Genomic DNA, 19,743 nt, shown 5'->3' on the forward strand with positions numbered 1-19,743 from the left:
AGTTTAACCTGTGTAAAACTTTCCCAACGTGTTTTCAGACTTTAGCAAGTACATCAAACCAACCGCAATTACAAGTTGCCGCAACACATGAGTCATTAATTCGGAGATGTTTGAGAAGGTTATGAGATTGAAAAGGTGTTGAAACGTTTGAGAATGTGTTAAGAAGTTTGAGATAGTTTGGACACAACTTAAAGTTATTTAAATATCTGTGTTTTCGATAGCATCTCATACTCAGTTTGGCATCTGTCACTTGATTAACCTCTCAGTTATTGTCATCTATACCTCTATTGTCTCAGCTGTAAATTCCACTGAAACTGTCAGTTTAGTTGTATCTCACCTCATGATTTTAATAAGTCATTTTCACAATGAGACTTTACGTGTTTTTGAGATTCTCTTTTTTGCGACCAATACATGGATATAAGCATTTTTGTAGATATTTTTTCGCTGCGTCTTAAACACGAGTGCGACATATAAAGGTCGCACTCGTGTATAGGACGCAGTGAAAACATATCAGCAGAATTCTGGAAAAATGCTTATACCCACTTATCACTTATCAGAATTTATGTTTGTCCGAAATTCGCTATAGTTTCTACGAACTTGCCGGTTTTTGCCTAATCATTGTCGATGTTTTTGAATGTTGTAGCAAGTATTTAAATTATAAAAGCATAAACTCTGTGTAAGCACTAAACTGCCACATCATCTGACCACTCCATGAATATTGACGCCAGTGAAAACGAAAGTTCACTTTGGCACGTGGCGGTAATATGACGTAATTTTAAGACTGGTTTGCAAATTGTTTTAAACATTACTAATCAGCGACTATGATATCATATTGGATCATTCTAAAATCTCGCATGCACCTTTTTACAATTGCCTCCGGGTATGATTAGTAACCGGTTAATTGTTTGCAGGTTGTGACAGTAGGTGTAAGAAAAGTAATGCCTCGGGCGTGAATTTCTCGATGAACAAGAGGATTATAGACAACTATCAAAATTATGTTTGAAGATTAGATAATCGATTTCCGGGCTACCTGATATGGAGTTTCAAGTATTTCAATGCAAAATGTGTGAAAACGCGCCGGGAAAGTTTTACGAGGGTCTTGTTAAAAACTTAATAATCAGTTACAGAAATGCGTTCCAAAATATATTTTAATGAAAAACAGCATTTATTTATCTTTTTACGAGAGCTCTAAATTTTTTATATTTTATACAAAAGTAATTTAAGACGCCGGGTCCCGATACCGGCTATTAGCTATGCCCGAGTCATTGGTATTTACTCCCCTTGAATTCTCTTCAATGTAGAGGTACGCGGGGTAAACAAAGATCGATTTTCTTAATTTTTGAGTTGGGGGAAATGTTTGGTCTTTTTCTATACCCATATATAGGACGCATCGGTCAGACCAGATTCTCGTAAAAATGTGCGTCTTATATTCGTAGGATGACGGTACGAATGGTTTGTTTGTTTGTGTTGGGTTTAATGCCGTTTTTCAACAGTAGCTTCGTCATGTAATGGCTGACAGTTAACCTAACCAGTGTTCCTGGATTCTGTACCAGTACAAACCTGTTCTCTGCAAGTAATAGCCAACTTCCTCACAAAAAAGGTGGAGGACGAATGATTTCAGACACAATGTATTTTATCAAATCGTCACGGAGAACATACGCCCCGCTCGGGGATCGAACTCATGAACCCGCGATCCATAGACCAATGCTCTACCTACTGAGCTAAGCAGGCGGGCCATCCGGTATGAATGGTATTGTCATATCTAACAAGAGCCATGTTAGACATGGCTAATCCCCCGCCGGGCATATTATAATTGAAGGCTAAAGTTCCTGGCAAGTTAGTGTCTGAAAGTATTAATTTTGGGGAAAGCTTTGAAGAACCGTTTAGTTGTGGTCCGCATCAGGGGTTTTAAAGATCAGGAAGAAAGAATAAGTCAGTGGTGAGGTGGTTTACTGATAAATTTAATTTTCATGAACAGTTACATTATAATAACTATGAGGTTTTTCTATATGGCTACTGTAAAAAGAAGGAATGGAAAGTTAACAGGGAACAAGAGTGCCAGCATGTCACAATATACGCCCGTCACAGCACATTTCTTTACTCTAGCACCTGTATTTGCAAATGGAATTTTAATTTTGTGGTTGCTTAGTAATCATTGTAAGTGTTTTGTTTTTCTAAGTCCACAAAACAACTCCATACCAGGTAGAGATACCTTAAAATACACCTAAAATTGGAAAGTAACATTGTACTACAGAAAAAATGGTCTCGATTTTTCCCTACGACTAGTAATGAAAAAGTTACAATAAAAGCTATTTAAAGTAACAACAAAGGGAAGTCATTCTAAAGAGAAGGGAACTGCGCATGACACTTTGTCTCATGATGGTGTATAATTGTGCTAAGTTACATCAAAATCCCTCCATGCATGAAGAAGAAATGCTTCGGACAAAGTCATTCTTGTATCTGACCTTTGGCCTCTAAGTGTGACATTGACCTTAGGATTAGGGACCTGGATCTTGCTCATGACACTCCGTCTCGTGGTGGTGAACATTTGTGCCAAGTTATATCAAAATCTCTCTATGCATGAAGAAGAAATGCTCCGGACAAGGTTTTCATTCTTGAACCCTTTGACCTCTAAGTGTGACTAGATTTCTTCCTAATTTCCAGTAATTTATACACATACTTCAGTAATGCGTCAATTTTTCCAGACTATAGAACAGGCCATTCAATGATTTTATTAAGTTTTGAATTCGGAAAGTTTAAGAAAGGTACCTCGTACTGGAAATTCAGCAACTCTTTGTTAAGGAATATTCAATTTGTTGAACAAACTAAGCAACTTATAATGCAGATTAAAAGACAATACGTTTCAGAAGAATAATCTTCACAAGAACCAGTAGAAAATATAAGTAATGAAGATTTAATATTGACCATGAATGATAAACTTTTTTGAGGTTCTTTTAATGGAGATTAGGGGTAAAATATAGCTTTCTCCTCCTTTAAGAAAAAAAAACAACAAGAAGAACATAAACAAGAGAAACTTATAAATGAGATTAGTACCCTTGAAAAACAAAATACTATTAACTTTGATTTATTACAGAGTAAAAAAAACCAGAATTGGTAGAGTTGAGATCAAAACATTTGCATGGTGCCTATATAAAGTCTAGAGCTAAGTGGCTCGCTGATGGCGAAAAACCCACAAAATACTTTTGCGGTCTAGAAAAAAGAAATTTTGTTTCTAAGTTAATGAACTCTTTGTACTCGACATCAGGAGCTCTCCTGCAAAAGCAAGATATTATGAATGAGGTTGTTAACTATTATAAAAACTTATATTCAGTAAGACAGACTGAAACAGTAGAATTAGACCATATATTACAAAATTGTAGTATCCCAAAATTAAGTGAAAATGAGAAACAAGGTTTAGAAGGACATCTAACATGCTGAACAGTCTAAAATGTTAAATGACACAGCGCCCGGAAGTAGTGGGTTTACCACTGCCTTTTTTATTTTTTTCTGGTCGGATATTGTCCATTTCTTAGTAAGATCAATTAACTATACCTTTGATTCGGGGGATCTGTCGGTTTATCTTAAACAAGGGGTTGTAATCTGTATTCCAAAGGGAGATAAAGATAAAGGCTACATTAAAAATTGGCGTCCCATTTCTCTTTTGAATGTTTCATACAAAATCGCTTCTGCTAGCATTGCTCAAAGATTAAAAAATGTCTTACCAAATCTGATTAGTCCAGACCAAACTGGTTTTCTTCCTGGAATTGCAGATAGTATAAGACTAGTGTATGATGTAATGTTCCACACAGAAGAACAACAAATACCAGGAATGTTATTGTTAGTTGATTTTGCAACAGCTTTTGATTCCCTTTCATGGTCTTTTATGTACAAGGTGTTACAGTATTGTAATTTTGGTGAAAACTTTATAAACTGGGTTAAATTGTTTTATAATGATATACAATCTTGTGTCAATATAAATGGTCACCTGTCAAACTGGTTTAGGGTCCAGCGAGGTTGCCGACAGGGGGACCCCCTGTCTTCTATATCTTTATTATGTGTGCGGAAGTATTAGCGGCAATATTGAAACAAAACAAAAATATTAAAGTGATAAGAATCAATAATATAGAATTTCTCCTGTCACAGTATGCGGATGTCACGACTGTATTATTAGACGGAACTGAAAAGTCCTTAAAAACACAATACAAACATTAGACTTCTTTGTAAGAATATCAGGATTACAAATAAACATAGATAAAACAAAAGCTGTTCTGATTAGATCTTTAAGATATAGCAGGTTTTTACCTTGTCCAGAACTAGGACTTCATTGGGAGTCCCATAGTTTTAAATTACTAGGAGTAACTTTCACAAATGACCTCAACAATATGGCAAATACTAACTATTTACCAAAAAATGAAGAAATTAAAAGGCTCTTCGCTCACTAGAATAAAAGGGTTATCAGTCCAATAGGTAGAAATATAGTCATAAAAACACTAGCTTTACCAAAAATCAGTTCTTTTTATACATGTTTATGGAATGGCCAGGATAAGGTAAAAAGATGTACTATTATTCAGTCCTATGAAAATGGAGGTATAAAAATGACAGCGTTAGATACTTTCATTACCGCTTTAAAATTGACTTGGCTTCGCAGATATATGAGGTATAATACTACATATTTTGAACTTATTACAGATATCTACCCTTTTCTTTAAACCTATAGTAAATATGGAATGAATTTTATGAATAATAAACTGAACACTGTTGGAAATTACTTTTGTAATGTCTTTAAAGGAATCATACGAATAAATGATCAATACCCAAAAAGCTGGAGTGATTTTTGTGCACTGCCCGTATTGCACAGCAGTAATTTTAAAATTGATGGTGTTAGTTTTCACTATCCAATGTTCATAAGGAAAGGAGTTTTATTAGTCAACAATTTTCCAGATAGAAATGGAAATTTTCTGTTGTATAATGATTTTATTTGATAAATATGAAGTCAGAACAATTTTTTTACAATACCAAAATATCATCGCATCAGTAAGAGATTTCATTGACAAGGTTAGATTTCCACATTATGCATGAAGGGAAACCTCACTTTTACAACCGTTTGCAGTAAAAATAATTAATAGTCAAATAAAAAGATGTACAAAAATATATGCTTTCCTATTTGCCAGGCCAAAAGTAATCCTCTCTAAACTAAATTTAAATGCGCTTTTAACTGGAAATATGTATATAAATTCCCTTTCATTGCAACTAAAGATACAAAGTTGCAATGGTTTCAATTTAAACTGAATCGTAGAATCATTGCAACAAATTACTCTCTCCAAAAATTGGTTTAAGAAATGATTCGTTATGTTCTTTCTGTAATACAGAAACTGAAACTTTACAACATTCATTTTATGATTGCCGTTATATTAACTTATACTGGACTGAGGTCAAAAGATGAATAAACGAAACTTGTCCATATTTTTCACTGAATGGTCAAAGACAGATATTATTCTAGGTAACGAAAAATTTAGCATTGCATTAATGAACATATTACTAAATGCGAAATTTACTATATATCAATGTCGAACTAGAAACATATTTCCAAGCTTTCAGTTGTTCAAAACACAAATGGAAATGCTATTGAAACTTGAACATTTTAATGCTGAGAAAGAAAACAAATTAAACAAATTCAATGTAAAATGGAGTGATTGTCTATCTCTGCTTTCACTAGACAACTGAACTTTCATTTGTACAGCTCATTTCGAAATCTCCCCGGTGCTGCATCACCAACCCCTACTTTGTTTCTTTCCTTTCCCCCGTTTTTTTCTCTCATGCTTTTGTGCATAGCCTCTCATGCCGATCTGGTATCTTTTATTTCAGTTCTTTATTAAGATAAGAAGTAGGTATTACAAACAAGAAAGATGAATCACTGTGTTTTGATTAGCTTATTATACTTGTAGGAATTATTTCCCTTTATGTAGCTCAATAGTACTTACTATACTATGGTGTTGCTTTGATCCTTGCTTTTGTTTAACACAATTGGTTTCTGCTATTGAGATCAGTGTAGATCTTGATTAGCCTGCACTTCAATGCAGTCTGATCAAGATCTGTGCTGATTTTAAGCCTGTTGGTCAGTATGTTTCGGTAAACATCTTGTAATCTCCATAGTACTGTTCGAATTAAAGAAATCTAACATGGCAAGGGTCAGGGCTTTATAGAATAGAATGGAAAAAGTGGAAACTTCACAGGTCGCTCAACACGACAAAAACAAAAATGTTGCAGGCTCGGTTTGATTGAGCCTGTTCATGTACGGTAGTGGAAATGTATGCTACCGCCCACGCCCTCTAGCCCCGGGTGGAGCAGAACTCAACATTTAAACATGCTAAAGTACAAAAAGCAATTTAGAGACATCTGCAGATGTATTCAAACGGCGATGAACATGGAGCCTTCAATGATACACGTGTTGAGGCGTGTAATTCCATGAAGAGCGGCGTTTGGTCCCCAGATAAAGTAAAGAGTTTGCCCAAAACGAGAAAACAGAACTTAACAAACTGGAATTTAGGAAGGGAATCTGAGGTTATGGAGCTTGCGTATTACAGGAACTGTCAAAAGACAAATTTAAAAAGCAGGCACCATAATACAAACATTTTTAAATAACTCAATATGTACTTACCTACTTATAGAATATTTCTTATACTATATGCTATATGCTGTAACCTACTTTTGACAAATAAAAAAAATCCCTCTATTCATGAAGAAGAAATGCTCCGGACAAGGTTTTCATTCTTGTATCCTTTGACCTAAGTGTGACCTAGACCTAGGGACCTGGTTCTTGCGCATGACACTCCGTCTCGTGGTGAACATATGTACCAAGATACATCAAAATCCCTCCATGCATGAAGAAGATATGCTCCGGACAAATTTTAAGAAAATATGATAAAGGGGAATAACTCAAAAAAATAGGCATGGTAGTGTTATTGTTCTTGCACGCTGCACTTCCTCCCAATGTGTTCTATCAGTGTATAAAGTTTGAAGAAAATGTTTTAATTCATTAATGCTTTAATCGTATAATTTAAATACAATTTATCTCGGAGACTGGACAGTCATATAAATGTTATCTGTGTAATTATTATACATATTAAAATCTTTGCAAGGTCGCATTGAGAAATTTTGTAAGGATTGTTTTTGACATGTTAATTGTCACATGCCATGGTTGAGACATAACTTGTGTTGTAATGTACCTGTCACAGAGTAACTTAACATTTATGAAACCTTATCAGAGTAATATTCTTCATGAATTCTAGGTCAAGTAAAAACTTGGTCTCCTGGGTCAAAAACCAAGTGACTTATTTAAAGTGAAATAATAGAAAAGCCTTGCTAATACTTGAGGCCACTTTTCTACTTTACCTACATGAAACCTGATGAGAATGTTTATTTAACTGAAATGTCCGTCAAATTAAATACATGTACTAGCTAGTTTATCTCGGGTAAGAACTAGGTCAGGGGAGCGGTATAGAGCCTTCATGGCTTTCTTGTTATAAACACTTTCGATTACAACTTAAAAAATTACATTTAAGTCTGCTCTTTTTCTGTTTCAGAATTGTGGCATCAATATGATTGTTTTATGGAAAATGAACCAAAGTCTATGAGGCAAATGGGGTTTGGCTTGTATTGTTTCACATGGAAGAAAACTCTGATTAAGCATGCGGAGAGGGCTGTAGAAATATTCTGTCAAGATTTAATGGAACATGACAAAAGTGTTCTTACAGTAGATGATACTGTTCAACAGCTCAGAATGCTTTCAGAATGCATGAAAAAAATCTATTTAGTTGATGGAAGATGCTATTTGGACAATGAAGATTTTTCTCAAAATGTAGGTATTCCACAAAATATTTTCTGTGTATTTTTACCTCATGCCTGTGTGGAAAAGAAACTGGAAATTCTAAATATGGCAATTTCTGCTTCATAAATTGTGACATACTTGACCTAGAACTATGAAACTTGAATTAAATTTAGACCACCATAATATAGTAATGCAGATTCCGATTGGTCAGGATTTCTTAATAATTTCAGAGTTAATGCCCTTTAATTGTTTAAAAATCCACATATTTGTACATAACAAACTAACCAATTGGTAGAATTTCATTAAGCTTCTGTCATTTTTTTCCATGAACATTTATTGTCCACATGTGAAGTTTTGTACCCTCACCCGGTCACTGCCCCCCCCCCCCCCCCCACACACACACACAAAAAAAAAATGTTTTTCATTCCTTTTTTTAGCTCACCTGAGCTAAAGGCTCATGGTGAGCTATTAGGATGGATCGATGAATGTCCGTTGTCCGTCAATCCGAGCTCACGAAAGAACATTTGTTGGATACAGAGAACAATAGGTAACAGTAAATACTATTCATTCTGTAGTGCTTATTGTGTACTTTTTAGCGCTTGTTTGGTACTTTATAACAAAAGAAATACCCAATAAAGGTCCATCCGTAGGAATGTCTGTCTGTCCGTCTGTGTATTCACATTTAGTTTGTTTACACTCTAGCATCCACAGTTTTGAAGCAATCTTAATCAAACTTGGTCACAATGTGTTTGGTTATATTATGGACTAGATCAGTTTAGTATGACCAGCGTTATTTGTCCTTGATTAACAAAATTTGTTGTATTTCACTTTGTTTACACTCTAGCATCTTCATTTCTTCACCAATCCTAAATATATTTATATAGAATGTGTTTGACTTCAAGTTCTTGAATGAGTTAGATTATTAGTGAAGTTGGACATAGGGGCTGCCAGAGCTAAAAATAGAAAAATCTTCAAACGACATCTCCTCCTAAACAGACGGTCCGATTTTGAAATAATTTCACACAAATGGTCCTTATGTCACCCTCTACCAAGACTGCTCAAATTATACTGATATGTCAAAAAACATGGCTGCCAGGGGGCGTGGTCACTTTTCCCTATATGTATATAGTGGTAACTTTAAAAATCTTCTTGCGTGAAACTGCTGGCCCGATTTTAGAATAATTTCACACAGATATGGCATTTTTGTGTAATTTTTAGTATCAAAATTACAATACAATGTAAACAGTGATTTGTCTTTGTGACGTATATTTACCAAAATGGTCCTTGTGTAACCCTCTACAAATGTTGTTCAAATTTTGTCGATTCGTCAAAAAAAGAAATGGCTGCCACTGAGGGCGTGGTCACTTTTTTTTACTGATTCGTCAAAAACATGGCTGCCAGGAGACGTGGTCATTTTTTCCTATATGTATATAGTGGAAACTTTAAAAATCTTCTTGTGTGAAACTGCTAGCCCGATTTTAAAATAATTTTACACAAATGGTCCTTGTGTGACCCTCTACCAAGATTGTTCAGATTACATTGATTCGTCAAAAGACATGGCCGCAAGTGGACGTGGTCAAAAATAATTTTGCAAAGAATGTGTGACATTCTACAAATACATTGTAGTGTTCAAATTTTTCTGATTCATCAAAAAAAACATAGCCGTCAGGGGGCGTGGTCACTTTTCATCAACCATTTCTTTAAACAGTATCTCCTCCAAAACCATTTAATGGATTTTGATGAAACATTACACAGATGACCTCTGCATAGCCCTCTCTCACAAGTGTTAAAATTGTTCCGGTTCATTGAACATAAAGGTCTTTTTGGTTAAAATTAGGTTTTTAGCTATCAGACATATCTTTTTCTCTAGAGCTTTGATATTTGGCATGTAATATAAGGATTTGACTGTCTACCATACTTGTCCGAATTATTATCCTAAGGTGAAAAGGTGAAAAAAAATGGTCATGCCCCTGTTTCTGACATATATTTACTATAGGCTTTTATTGTGAAATATTGAAAATCTTCATCTCTGAATCCACAATAGCAAGAGACTTGATATTTTGCATGTGCTATCAGATTTGTAATTTCTATCGTAACTATTTAAATTTTACAGACACACGTGAAACCTTGTACACAGGCGAGCGCTTCAGGGCCAGTGACCCTCTTGTTAGCTCACCTGTCACCTAGTGACAAGGTAAGCTTTTCTGATCGCCCGTCGTACGTTGTCTGTCGTTCGTCTACAATTTCTTGTGAACATGTTTGAGACCACAGTTTGCAATCAATTTTAATCAAATTTGCACACAACTTGTATTAGCATAATATCTCGGTTCCTTTCAAACACTGGCCAGATCCCATCATGGGTTTCAAAGTTATTGCCCCTTAAAGGGCCAAAACTTGCTTTTTTGGCTTGTGAACGCGATAGAGACCACATTTTGCAATTGATTTAAATCTCACTTGCACACAACTTTTATCAGCATAATATCTCTGTTCCTATCGAAAACTGGCCAGTTCCCTTCATTGATTCCAGAGCTATGTCCCCTTAACGGGCCAAAATTTGCTATTTTGGCTTTAGCAGCCATATAAAGACTTCATTTATGGTCTGATTTGATACAAATTTGCAAAAATATCTTTAACAACAATAAATCTTGGATTCCATGATAAATTCGCCAGATTCAGTCATAAGTTCCAGAGTTATGGCCCCTGATTGACCCCTGAAAGAGCCAATATGTTTTAATTACTTTGTGAACACGATATTTTGTTCTTAACCACATTTACACACAACTTAAGTACAATAACATCTCAGTTCCTTTCAAAAATTGGCTAGACTCCATCATGGGTTCAATAGTCATTGCCCCTGAAAGGTGTAAACTTTTCTATCACATCACTATAGAGGTTTTATCTATGCTTTGATTTGATATGAACTTGCACAGAATGTTTACCTGATAATCTCTAGGCAAATTGAGAAACTGGGTCATGTGAGGTCAAAAACTAGGTTACCAGGTCAAATCAAAGGAAAATCTTGTTAACATCATAGAGGCCACATTTATGACCCTGTCTTCGTGAAACTAGGCCAGAATGGTTATCTTGATGATTCTTAGGCCAAGTTGGAAACTAGGTCATATGGGGTCAAAGACTATGTCACCCGGTCAAATCAAAGGAAAAGCTTGTTAGCACCCTAGAGGCCAGGTTCAAATCTTGGGCATCTGGGATCAAAAACTAGGTCACCAGGTCAAATCAAAGGAAAAGCTTGCTAACAACTTAGATTACACATTTATGAACCTATCTTCATGAAACTTGGTCAGAATGTTTAACTGAATGATTCCTATGCACAGTTTGAAACTGGGTCATATTGGTTAAAAAACTAGGTCACCCGGTCAAATAAAAGGAAACGCTTGTTAATAATGTAGAAGCCACATTTATAACTTTATCTTCATGAAACATGGTCATAGTGTTTATCTTGGTGATTCATATGTCAATGTTGAAACTGGGTCATGTGGGGTCAAAAACTAGGTCACCCGGTCATATCAGAGGAAAGGCTTGTTAACACACTTGAGGTCACATTTATGATTCTATTTTCATGAAACTTGGTCAGAATGTTTATCTTCCTAGGCCAAGTTCGAAACTGATCATATAGGGTCAAAAACTAGGTCATCCACTCAAATCAAAGGAAAACCTTGTTAACACTGTAGAGGCCACTGTATGACCCTATCTACATGAAACTTGGTCAGAATGTTTATCTTGATGATTACAAGGTCATGTTTATCAGGTGAGTGATATAAGGTCATCATGACCCACTTGTTCGTTTGACCGTCATGAAATTTTTTCAGAATGTTTGTCTTGATGAAATCTGGGTCAAGTTCGAATATGAGTCATCTTGGTTAAAAAAACTAGGTTATCTGTTCAAATCAAAGAAAAACTCTGTGTGTACAATAGAGGCTGTATTTTTCACTGAATATTTGAGAAATTTGATTAGAATAATCTTCTTGATGAAGTTCGAATATTGGTCATCTGGGGACAAAAACTAGGTCACCTGGTCAAATCAAAGAAAAACCTTGTGTATGCAATAGGGGCTGCATTTTTATCCACTGATGCTGGAGGCATATAGTGATTGTCCTTTCCGTCCGTTCGTTCGTTTGTCCATCCGAACGATGCTTCGTCTAGCATCATTGAATACCCCTAACTAGAATGACTTGGACACTACGCTTCCCTCTTTGATTGCGTCTGACGGAAGAGGGGGATGACTCTATGATAAGCAGTTTTTAAATCCTACCAGGACTGAACTGTTTTGATATTTGTCTTCTGACCTGTTTGTCGGGCCCTTAAGGGTGTTTCTCTTGTTGCTCTGTCTTCTGAAAAGGCATTGAGTACATACGTTTTTGGTTCTTAAGTTTTGTTTTTTATATATTTATACACGAGCATTTTTGTGTTATAAATGCCATGCCTTTTTGTTTCCTTTACGTGTGTAAGAGATTCGCCTGGAGGGGATTACTTTTATTTACACTGTCCCGTGTCTTTAGAACATGGTGGGGGTAAGAGTGAGGTTGGGTGCGCACCATAAACCGGTTTAAGCTCCCCAGTGGTGTTTTTGCCACTGACCGTTCCAAGGCGGTGCCCCACTGTGTTCCTTTGTTTGTTCGTTTTGTCTTATGTGTTGGCTTTGTGTGTGTGTGTGTGTATGTGTGTGTTGTTCGTTTTGTCCTTATGTGTTGGCTTTGTGTGTGTGTGTGTGTGTGTGTGTGTGTGTGTAGTTCACGCGTCTGCGTGCTGGGGGTTTTGTTTTTGGTCCTTGATCTTAATGAAATTGGTGTGAATATTTGTTACATGAAATCTCAGACTGGTTAAAAATTTGGTCAGTTTAGGTCAAAAACTAGGTCACTTGGCCAAATTGCAGAAAAACCTTGTTTACACTCTTTGAGGCTACATTTTTGCTCCAATCTCCAGGAGAGTTGGTCAGAATGTTTATCTCTTTGAAACTGGGTCATTTGGTGTCAAAAACTAGGTCATCAGGTCAAACATGTTTACATTGTTATGGTGAGTTACTAAGGTGAGCGACCTAGGGCCATTTTGGCCCTCTTGTTAATTATGTCTCCCCCATATTGTTTTTTGCCCTGTCCGTCCGTCACTCTTTGTTTCCTATCAATAACTGGAGAACCATTTCACCTAGAACCTTCAAACTTTATGTGCTGGTAGGGCCAATTAAGTAAATGATTCCTATTGATTTTGGGATTAATGAGTCAAAGGTCAAGGTCACAGGGGCCCGAATAGGGAAAACCGTTTCCAGTCAATAACATGAGAACCTTTTGACCAAGAACTTTCAAACTTCCTATGCTGTTTGGGCTTATTGAGTAGATGATCCCTGTTGATAATTCCTGCCTATAGCGAATGCCGTTCGTGGGAGATATCCGCTTTTCTTCTAAAGCATCTTCTAGTTTTTCAAACCTTCCAAGAATTATTATAATTTATCAACATATGAAGTTGTAAACCCCTACCCCGTCACCAGCCACGTTCCAGAGTTCTTACTTGATTGTGCTCTTTTGTTCTCTTAAGGTTTTCTGTTCTTTTAAGTTCAAATGTAATGAAATTATTTGCTTCTTGGTAACATCCTTATCTTTTTGCCGGATATATGTCTTTGTCATTCCTCGACACAAACCCATTTGTTGGGGGATACCAATTCTTCGAATTTGCTTGTTGTTAATTATTTTGTTATCGAATGAATTTTTTTAATGTTTGTCAGTGTCAAAATAGAAACGAGTGAAGTCTTTGTGTGCGCTATTTTAATAATAGAACTGTGTCAGATCATGCATATAATATGAAAGTATTCCGGAGACATACAATGCAAAAGGTACAATATGAGGGTTTTCTTGCCTATTCATACTACCTTGTTAAATTCAAGCTGTATTTTGACAGAATTAATATAGGTATACAATGTATACTAAAAGTATATATTGCCCTGTTCTCAGGAAATCCCAGGACAATTGCACTGTGTGCAGGATATCTCAGGAATTCCTGATGTGAAAAATCTCAGAACAATTGTTCTGTCTACAGGAAATCTCAGGATATGTAATTAAATACTTGTACAGATTTGAAAGCGTGTAAATCAGTTTCATTTTCACAAGAAGTAAATTTAACAAATTGAATGTCAAGTTTCAATAGTATAACAAGTTAGAATATTAGGATTATCATTTCTATGTATTCAGTTAAAAAGCATATATCATGTACATTGAAACAATACAGCCTGTCTTAATAGAAATATTGATTTCCTGGCACACCCTAAATCAGCTCAGTTATGTCCATTCATGGAAAAACAGCTAGTGAAAATATTAATTCATTAAATTATTAGCTTCATACTGGGTAAAAACCTTCATGCTTGATTCGATGTGATGCTGTAAAAGTCCAGTTATGTCTGAAAAGTTATATTATAGCTATTTTTAATAGTATTCATGTTATTTTATCTACTAGAGTATGTTATTTCTTTAGGTCTGTTTCTTAAACTAAGTGAAACTGTCTTTGATCAAACATGTAAGGATAGCCTAAACTCTACTACGTAAACACATACCACTTTTTAGCTCCACTATTAAGAAAATGGAGGTGCTATTCTACGAGGGGCGTTCAATATGTAATGTTACTCCGTATGTAGTTCCGTAACCGCTTATCATTTTTAAATGCTGTTTTATAAAAATCGGTGGATTCAAAGTAAAATTATAATCATTTGAGTGAGGTATACTCGGGTATACTAGGCAATTTTATGTCCAAAATATTGTGATTGTAATATGCAATTCCTTGATTCTACTATTCAACAACTAGAAGTTCATTTTTCAGTTTAAACAGATAAAACAAATCATGATCTTCACAAAAACATGAAAATTAAAATAAAAAATGTTTATAACAGTTTTAAATTAAGTGTATATATTTTTACTCGAAAAATGATAAGGTGAGTACAGTAAGCCTCTGCAATTTTGTCAGATGCGATAATCATCGTTTAAAAAATTATTGTATTTTAAGTTGATACTAGTATCTTAATTCTCGATTGCGAAACTAGTTCTTACAACTTTGATTAATCGCTTTCATCATCCATTCTAGATGGAATCAACCTCGAGTTTAGATTTTTAGTTGTGTTGTAAAATTAGAAATGCAATAAATAGTTTAAAACAAAAACAAACTCATCACAAATTACTGTACCTCGTAGAAAAATGATAGAATTTTGTGATTTTACAAGTTATTCTATTTTTCTGATACTCTGGAAGCCCAGGACAAACCTAAATTATAATTATGGTTCAGTATACCTGAGTACACATCACTGAAATGATTATATTTTTACTTTGAATATGCCGATTTTTATAATTGATATAGCATTCTGTTGCCAATAAATTGCTTTATAAAACCGCATCTAAAAATTATAAGCGGTTACGGAACTACATACGGAGTAACAATACATATTGAACGCCCCTCGTACTCGCCCCGGCATCGGTGTGAGCCTTCTTGTTTAAAGTTTTTCGGCAACCTTTCTTTTTCTGTCATATCGTTGTTACTATCGCTTATATCTTACTGTAAGTTCGCATAAACATTGTCCAGCATACAAACAAAGTATGTGCAGGGGCTGGGCCCATTATACGTAAGGTTAAGGTCACCAAAGTGATATACTAAGGTTATTTTTAAGAAGGTTTTTCAGCAGCCTTTGTTTTTCTGTCATATCTTTGTTACTGTTGCTTTTATCTTATTGTAACTTCACATAAACATTGCCTAGCATACAAGCAAAGTATGTGCAGGGGCTAGGCCTATTATATCCAAAGTCAAAGTCACCAAGTTCATATTAAATATTTTTGAAAGCTTCGTTTATAGACATATCTTTAGTACTTTAAACGATAATGATTGAAATTAAAAAATTGTCTTTATAATCATCATCTGCATGTGTGTTAACAATCCCCAAAACTTTGATTGTATTTTTGACATAATTTTGCCCTTTTCATACTTATGAAGTTTTTTGTCAATCTTCGCTTTCTGGATATAACTTAAGTACAATATAGGATAATGACTTGAAACTTAAAATTTATCTTTATAATCATCATCTGCATGTGTGGTAACACACCTCATAACTCTGATTTGTATTTTTGACCAAATTATGCCCCTTTCATACTTAAATACTTAGATTATTTGACAAACGTTTCTGGACATAACTTTGGTACTATATTATATATTGAGACATAAATTCATTTTACTGTCTTATGGACAGCTCTTGTTTCATGTTGATAACAATTGTTTCATCCATTCTAGATGAGTACATTCATTACAACAGCCTTCATGAAAAAGGCCAATTTGAAGCAGATGTTGACAGTGGAAACCAAAGAAGAAAAAGAAAAGACAACAACTGCAGGACTCACACTTCTGTATGTGTTGAAAACGATGGAACTGAATATGCCAAATACAGAAAGTGTACGGGCACTGGCAAAAGCCTTGATTGTTTCAGCTGATACAGACAAGAAAGAATGCCCAGAGTTACAACTGGCAGATAAACTTTTCCCTGGGAAAAGGTAACAATATATGTTAATGATATCAAAAGCTTAGAAATCATGCTTTGTTTGGTACTGTAGATATTTGAGTCACGCAGATTGTCAACAAATTCTCATATGAATTGTGTGTTGATAGGTTCTTTTGAGTTTTAGAGGTGAATAAATTGATTTTCTGCAGTTCGGTTGTGACTTGTTTCGAATATATATTTTGTTTCTAATTTTGAAGACTAATTGTTTGGGTTTTGAATGTTTCTTGGTTAAAGCTTGTGCTGGCCGAGCATGAGTATTGAAATACTTGCAATATTTTGTTCATCATATATACCTGCATAAATGTGATAAAGCTCGACAAAAATCTGTGCAAATTTAGTTAAGTTTGTGGACAGAATGTTTGTGGTGTCTGATTGATTTAGATGTAAATAGTACGTCATCATGCTTAAGTTTATAATGTTCATACAGTGAAAAAAATATACAGAAAATCTACAAAAAAGAAATACACAAAAGTAAAACTACGGTGCCCCTAAAGTGACATGTTACACACTTTTTTCCACTTAGGTAATGTGAGACTTTTTTATCATGTTTAAACGAAATGATTTCGTTTAAACGAAATAGTTATTTCGTTTAAACGAAATCATTTCGTTTTAACGAAATAAGTTTAAACGAAATCATTTCGTTTGAACGAAATAACTATTTTGATCTCTAAAGTGTTAACACCATAACAAGGAGAGATGCTTCATTTAAGTCCCATACCTGCATTTAAGGTCAAGGTCACATTGAGGTAAAAGAGTCTGTAGCTTTTGGATGAATGGATGGATATTCAAATTACTTGGTTCAAATATTCAGTATAAGAAGATGATGTTTTGTATTTAAGACCTTTACCTGCTACCTTAAAGGTCAACGTCACACTTTGAGGTCAAACATATTTTGCATATTTTTAGCTCACCTGTGCACGAAGGTAAGCTTTTGTGATCGCCCTGTGTCCGTCGTCCATCCGTCCATCGTCAACAAATTGACCGTTAACACTTTAGAGATCAAAATTTTAGCCTAATCTTAATGAAACTTGGTCAGAATGTTACCCTCAATATAATCTTGGACAAGTTTGATATTGGCTCATCTGGGGTCAAAAACTAGGTCACCAGGTCAAACTTTAATCAAAGGAAAAGCTTCTTAACACTAGAGGTAACAATTTTGACACAATCTTAATACAACTTGGTCAGAATGTTACCCTCAATAAAATCTTGGATGAATTTGATATTGGGTCATCTGGGGTCAAAATCTAGGTTACCAGGTCAAATTAAAAGAAAAGCTTTTTAACACTCTAGAGGTCATAATTTTGGCCCAATCTTAATGAAACTTGGTCAGAATATTACCCTTAATAAAATCCAGGATATGTTTTATATTGGATCATCTTGGGTCAAAAACTAGGTCACCAGGTCAAATCAAAGGAAATGCTTGGTAACACTGTATAGCCCACATTTATGTCTGTATCTTCATGAAACTTGGTCAGAATGTTAATCACGATGATCCCAAAGCTTGAATCTGGTTCATGTAGGATGAAAAACTAGGTCACCAGGTCAAATCAAAGGAAAAGCTAGTTAACACTCTAGATGCCACATTTATGATATTATCTTAATAAAACTTGGTTATAATGTTAAGTTTGATGATCTATAATTCAAGTTCAAATCTGGGTAAGGTTGGGTCAAAAATTAGGTCGGTGGGTCAGATCAAAGGAAAAGCTTGATAACACTCTAGGGGCCACATTTATGACTGTATCTTCATGAAACTTAGAGAGAATGTTAATCTTGATGATCTTTAGGTCAAGTTTGAATCTGGGTCATGTGGGTTTAAAAACTAGGTCACCGGGTCAAATCAAAGAAAAAATTAGTTAACACTTTAGAGGCCACATTTATGACAATATCTCAATGAAACTACATGTATCTTGATGATCTCTGGTAGGTCAGGAGAGCGATACAGAGCCTTCATGGCCCGCTTGTTTTCTTGTCCAGTCTATAACTTTTGTATGAGTGGATTGATCTTCAAGTATCTTACCACAGTCACCATAACTAGATACTGTATTGCATGCAAGACCTACATCCCTTGCGGAAAGGTTAAGGGTAACCTTAGAGGTCATTTCTACATTTCTCTTGTTCAATTTTTTGTGTTTTTGTATACCTAGATGACTTGGCATAGTCTAGACATACATCATAATAAAACAATGTGTAAAATCTAACTCTTAGACCCCTTGTTCAAAGGTAAAGGTCACACTTACATATTAAAAGTGTTATGCCATGTTTAGCTCATCTGATTTTTTGAAAAAATGAGTTATTTCCATTACTTGAACGGTGTCAGCGTCAGTCTCGGCGTCGGCGTCGGCGTTGGCTTCTGCGTCCACGTTGACTGGTTAAGTTTTATGTTTAGGTCAGTTTTTCTCCTAAACTATCAAAGCTATTGTCTTGAAACTTGCAACAATTGTTCACCATCATAAGCTGACCCTGTACAGCAAGAAACATAACTCCATCTTGCTTTTTGCAAGATTCATGGCCCCTTTTTGACTTAGAAAATATCAGATTTCTTAATTAAGCTTTACCACTTGTTCACCATCATAAGCTGACCCTGTACATCAAGTAAGATAACTCTGTCTTACTTTTTGCAAGAATTATTACCCCTTTTGAACTAAGAAAATCAGTTTTCTTGGTTTAGTTTTATGTTAAGGTCAGCTTTTCTCCTAAACTATCAAAGCTATTGCATCGAAACTTGCGAAACTTGTTCACCATCATAAGCTGACCCTGTACAGCAAGAAACATAATTCCATCCTGCTTTTTGCAAGATTCATGGCCCCTTTTTGACTTAGAACATATCAGATTTCTGGGTTAAGTTTTATGTTTAGGTCAAATTTTCCTCTTAAGCTATCAAAGCGATTTCTTTGAAACTTGCAACACTTGTTTACCACCATATACTGACCCTGTACATCAAGAAACATCACTCCATCCTGCTTTTTTCAAGAATTACTGTATCTTCATTAAACTTGGTCAGAATGTTACCCATGATGATCTCAAGGTTTATTTTAAATATTGGTCATGTAGGCTCAAAAACTAGGTCGCCAGGTCAAATCAAAGGAAAAGCTAGTTAACACTCTAGAGGCCACATTTATGACCATATGTAAATGAAACTCGGTCAGAATGTTAATCTTAATGATATATAGGTCGTGTTTGAATCTGAGTTGGGTGGGATCAGTAACTAGGTCACTGGGTCAAATCAAAGGAAACGTTTGTTAACACTCTAAAGGCAGCATTTATTACTGTATCTTCATGAAACTTAGTCAGAATGTCAATCTTGACGATCTTTAGGTCAAGTTCGATTCAGAGTCATGTGGGGTCAAAAACTAGGTCAGCGGATCAAATCAAAGGAAAA

At 35.2% G+C, this 19,743-nt stretch overlaps 1 protein-coding gene across 11 annotated transcripts in view; it reads left to right on the top strand.

The window, feature by feature from the left end:
• Positions 1–19,743, top strand: part of LOC123550949 (E3 ubiquitin-protein ligase rnf213-alpha-like) — a 163,279-nt gene that overhangs the window by 45,032 nt on the left and 98,504 nt on the right. For 10 of the 11 annotated variants that reach the window (XR_008370485.1, XR_008370484.1, XM_053540369.1 and 7 more), the window contains exons 7-8: positions 7,584–7,858; positions 16,100–16,356. The exons of the other annotated variant lie outside the window; for it this stretch is intronic. Coding sequence is in view for 8 of the 10 variants with exons in the window: in XM_053540369.1 (XP_053396344.1) it covers positions 7,584–7,858; positions 16,100–16,356 (532 nt within the window). In the remaining 2 variants the exon portion in view is untranslated. The remainder of the gene's footprint in view (positions 1–7,583; positions 7,859–16,099; positions 16,357–19,743) is intronic. 11 annotated transcript variants of the gene reach the window in all.

This window comes from Mercenaria mercenaria, chromosome 4 (assembly GCF_021730395.1).
Source record: "Mercenaria mercenaria strain notata chromosome 4, MADL_Memer_1, whole genome shotgun sequence".
NCBI lineage: Eukaryota > Metazoa > Mollusca > Bivalvia > Venerida > Veneridae > Mercenaria > Mercenaria mercenaria.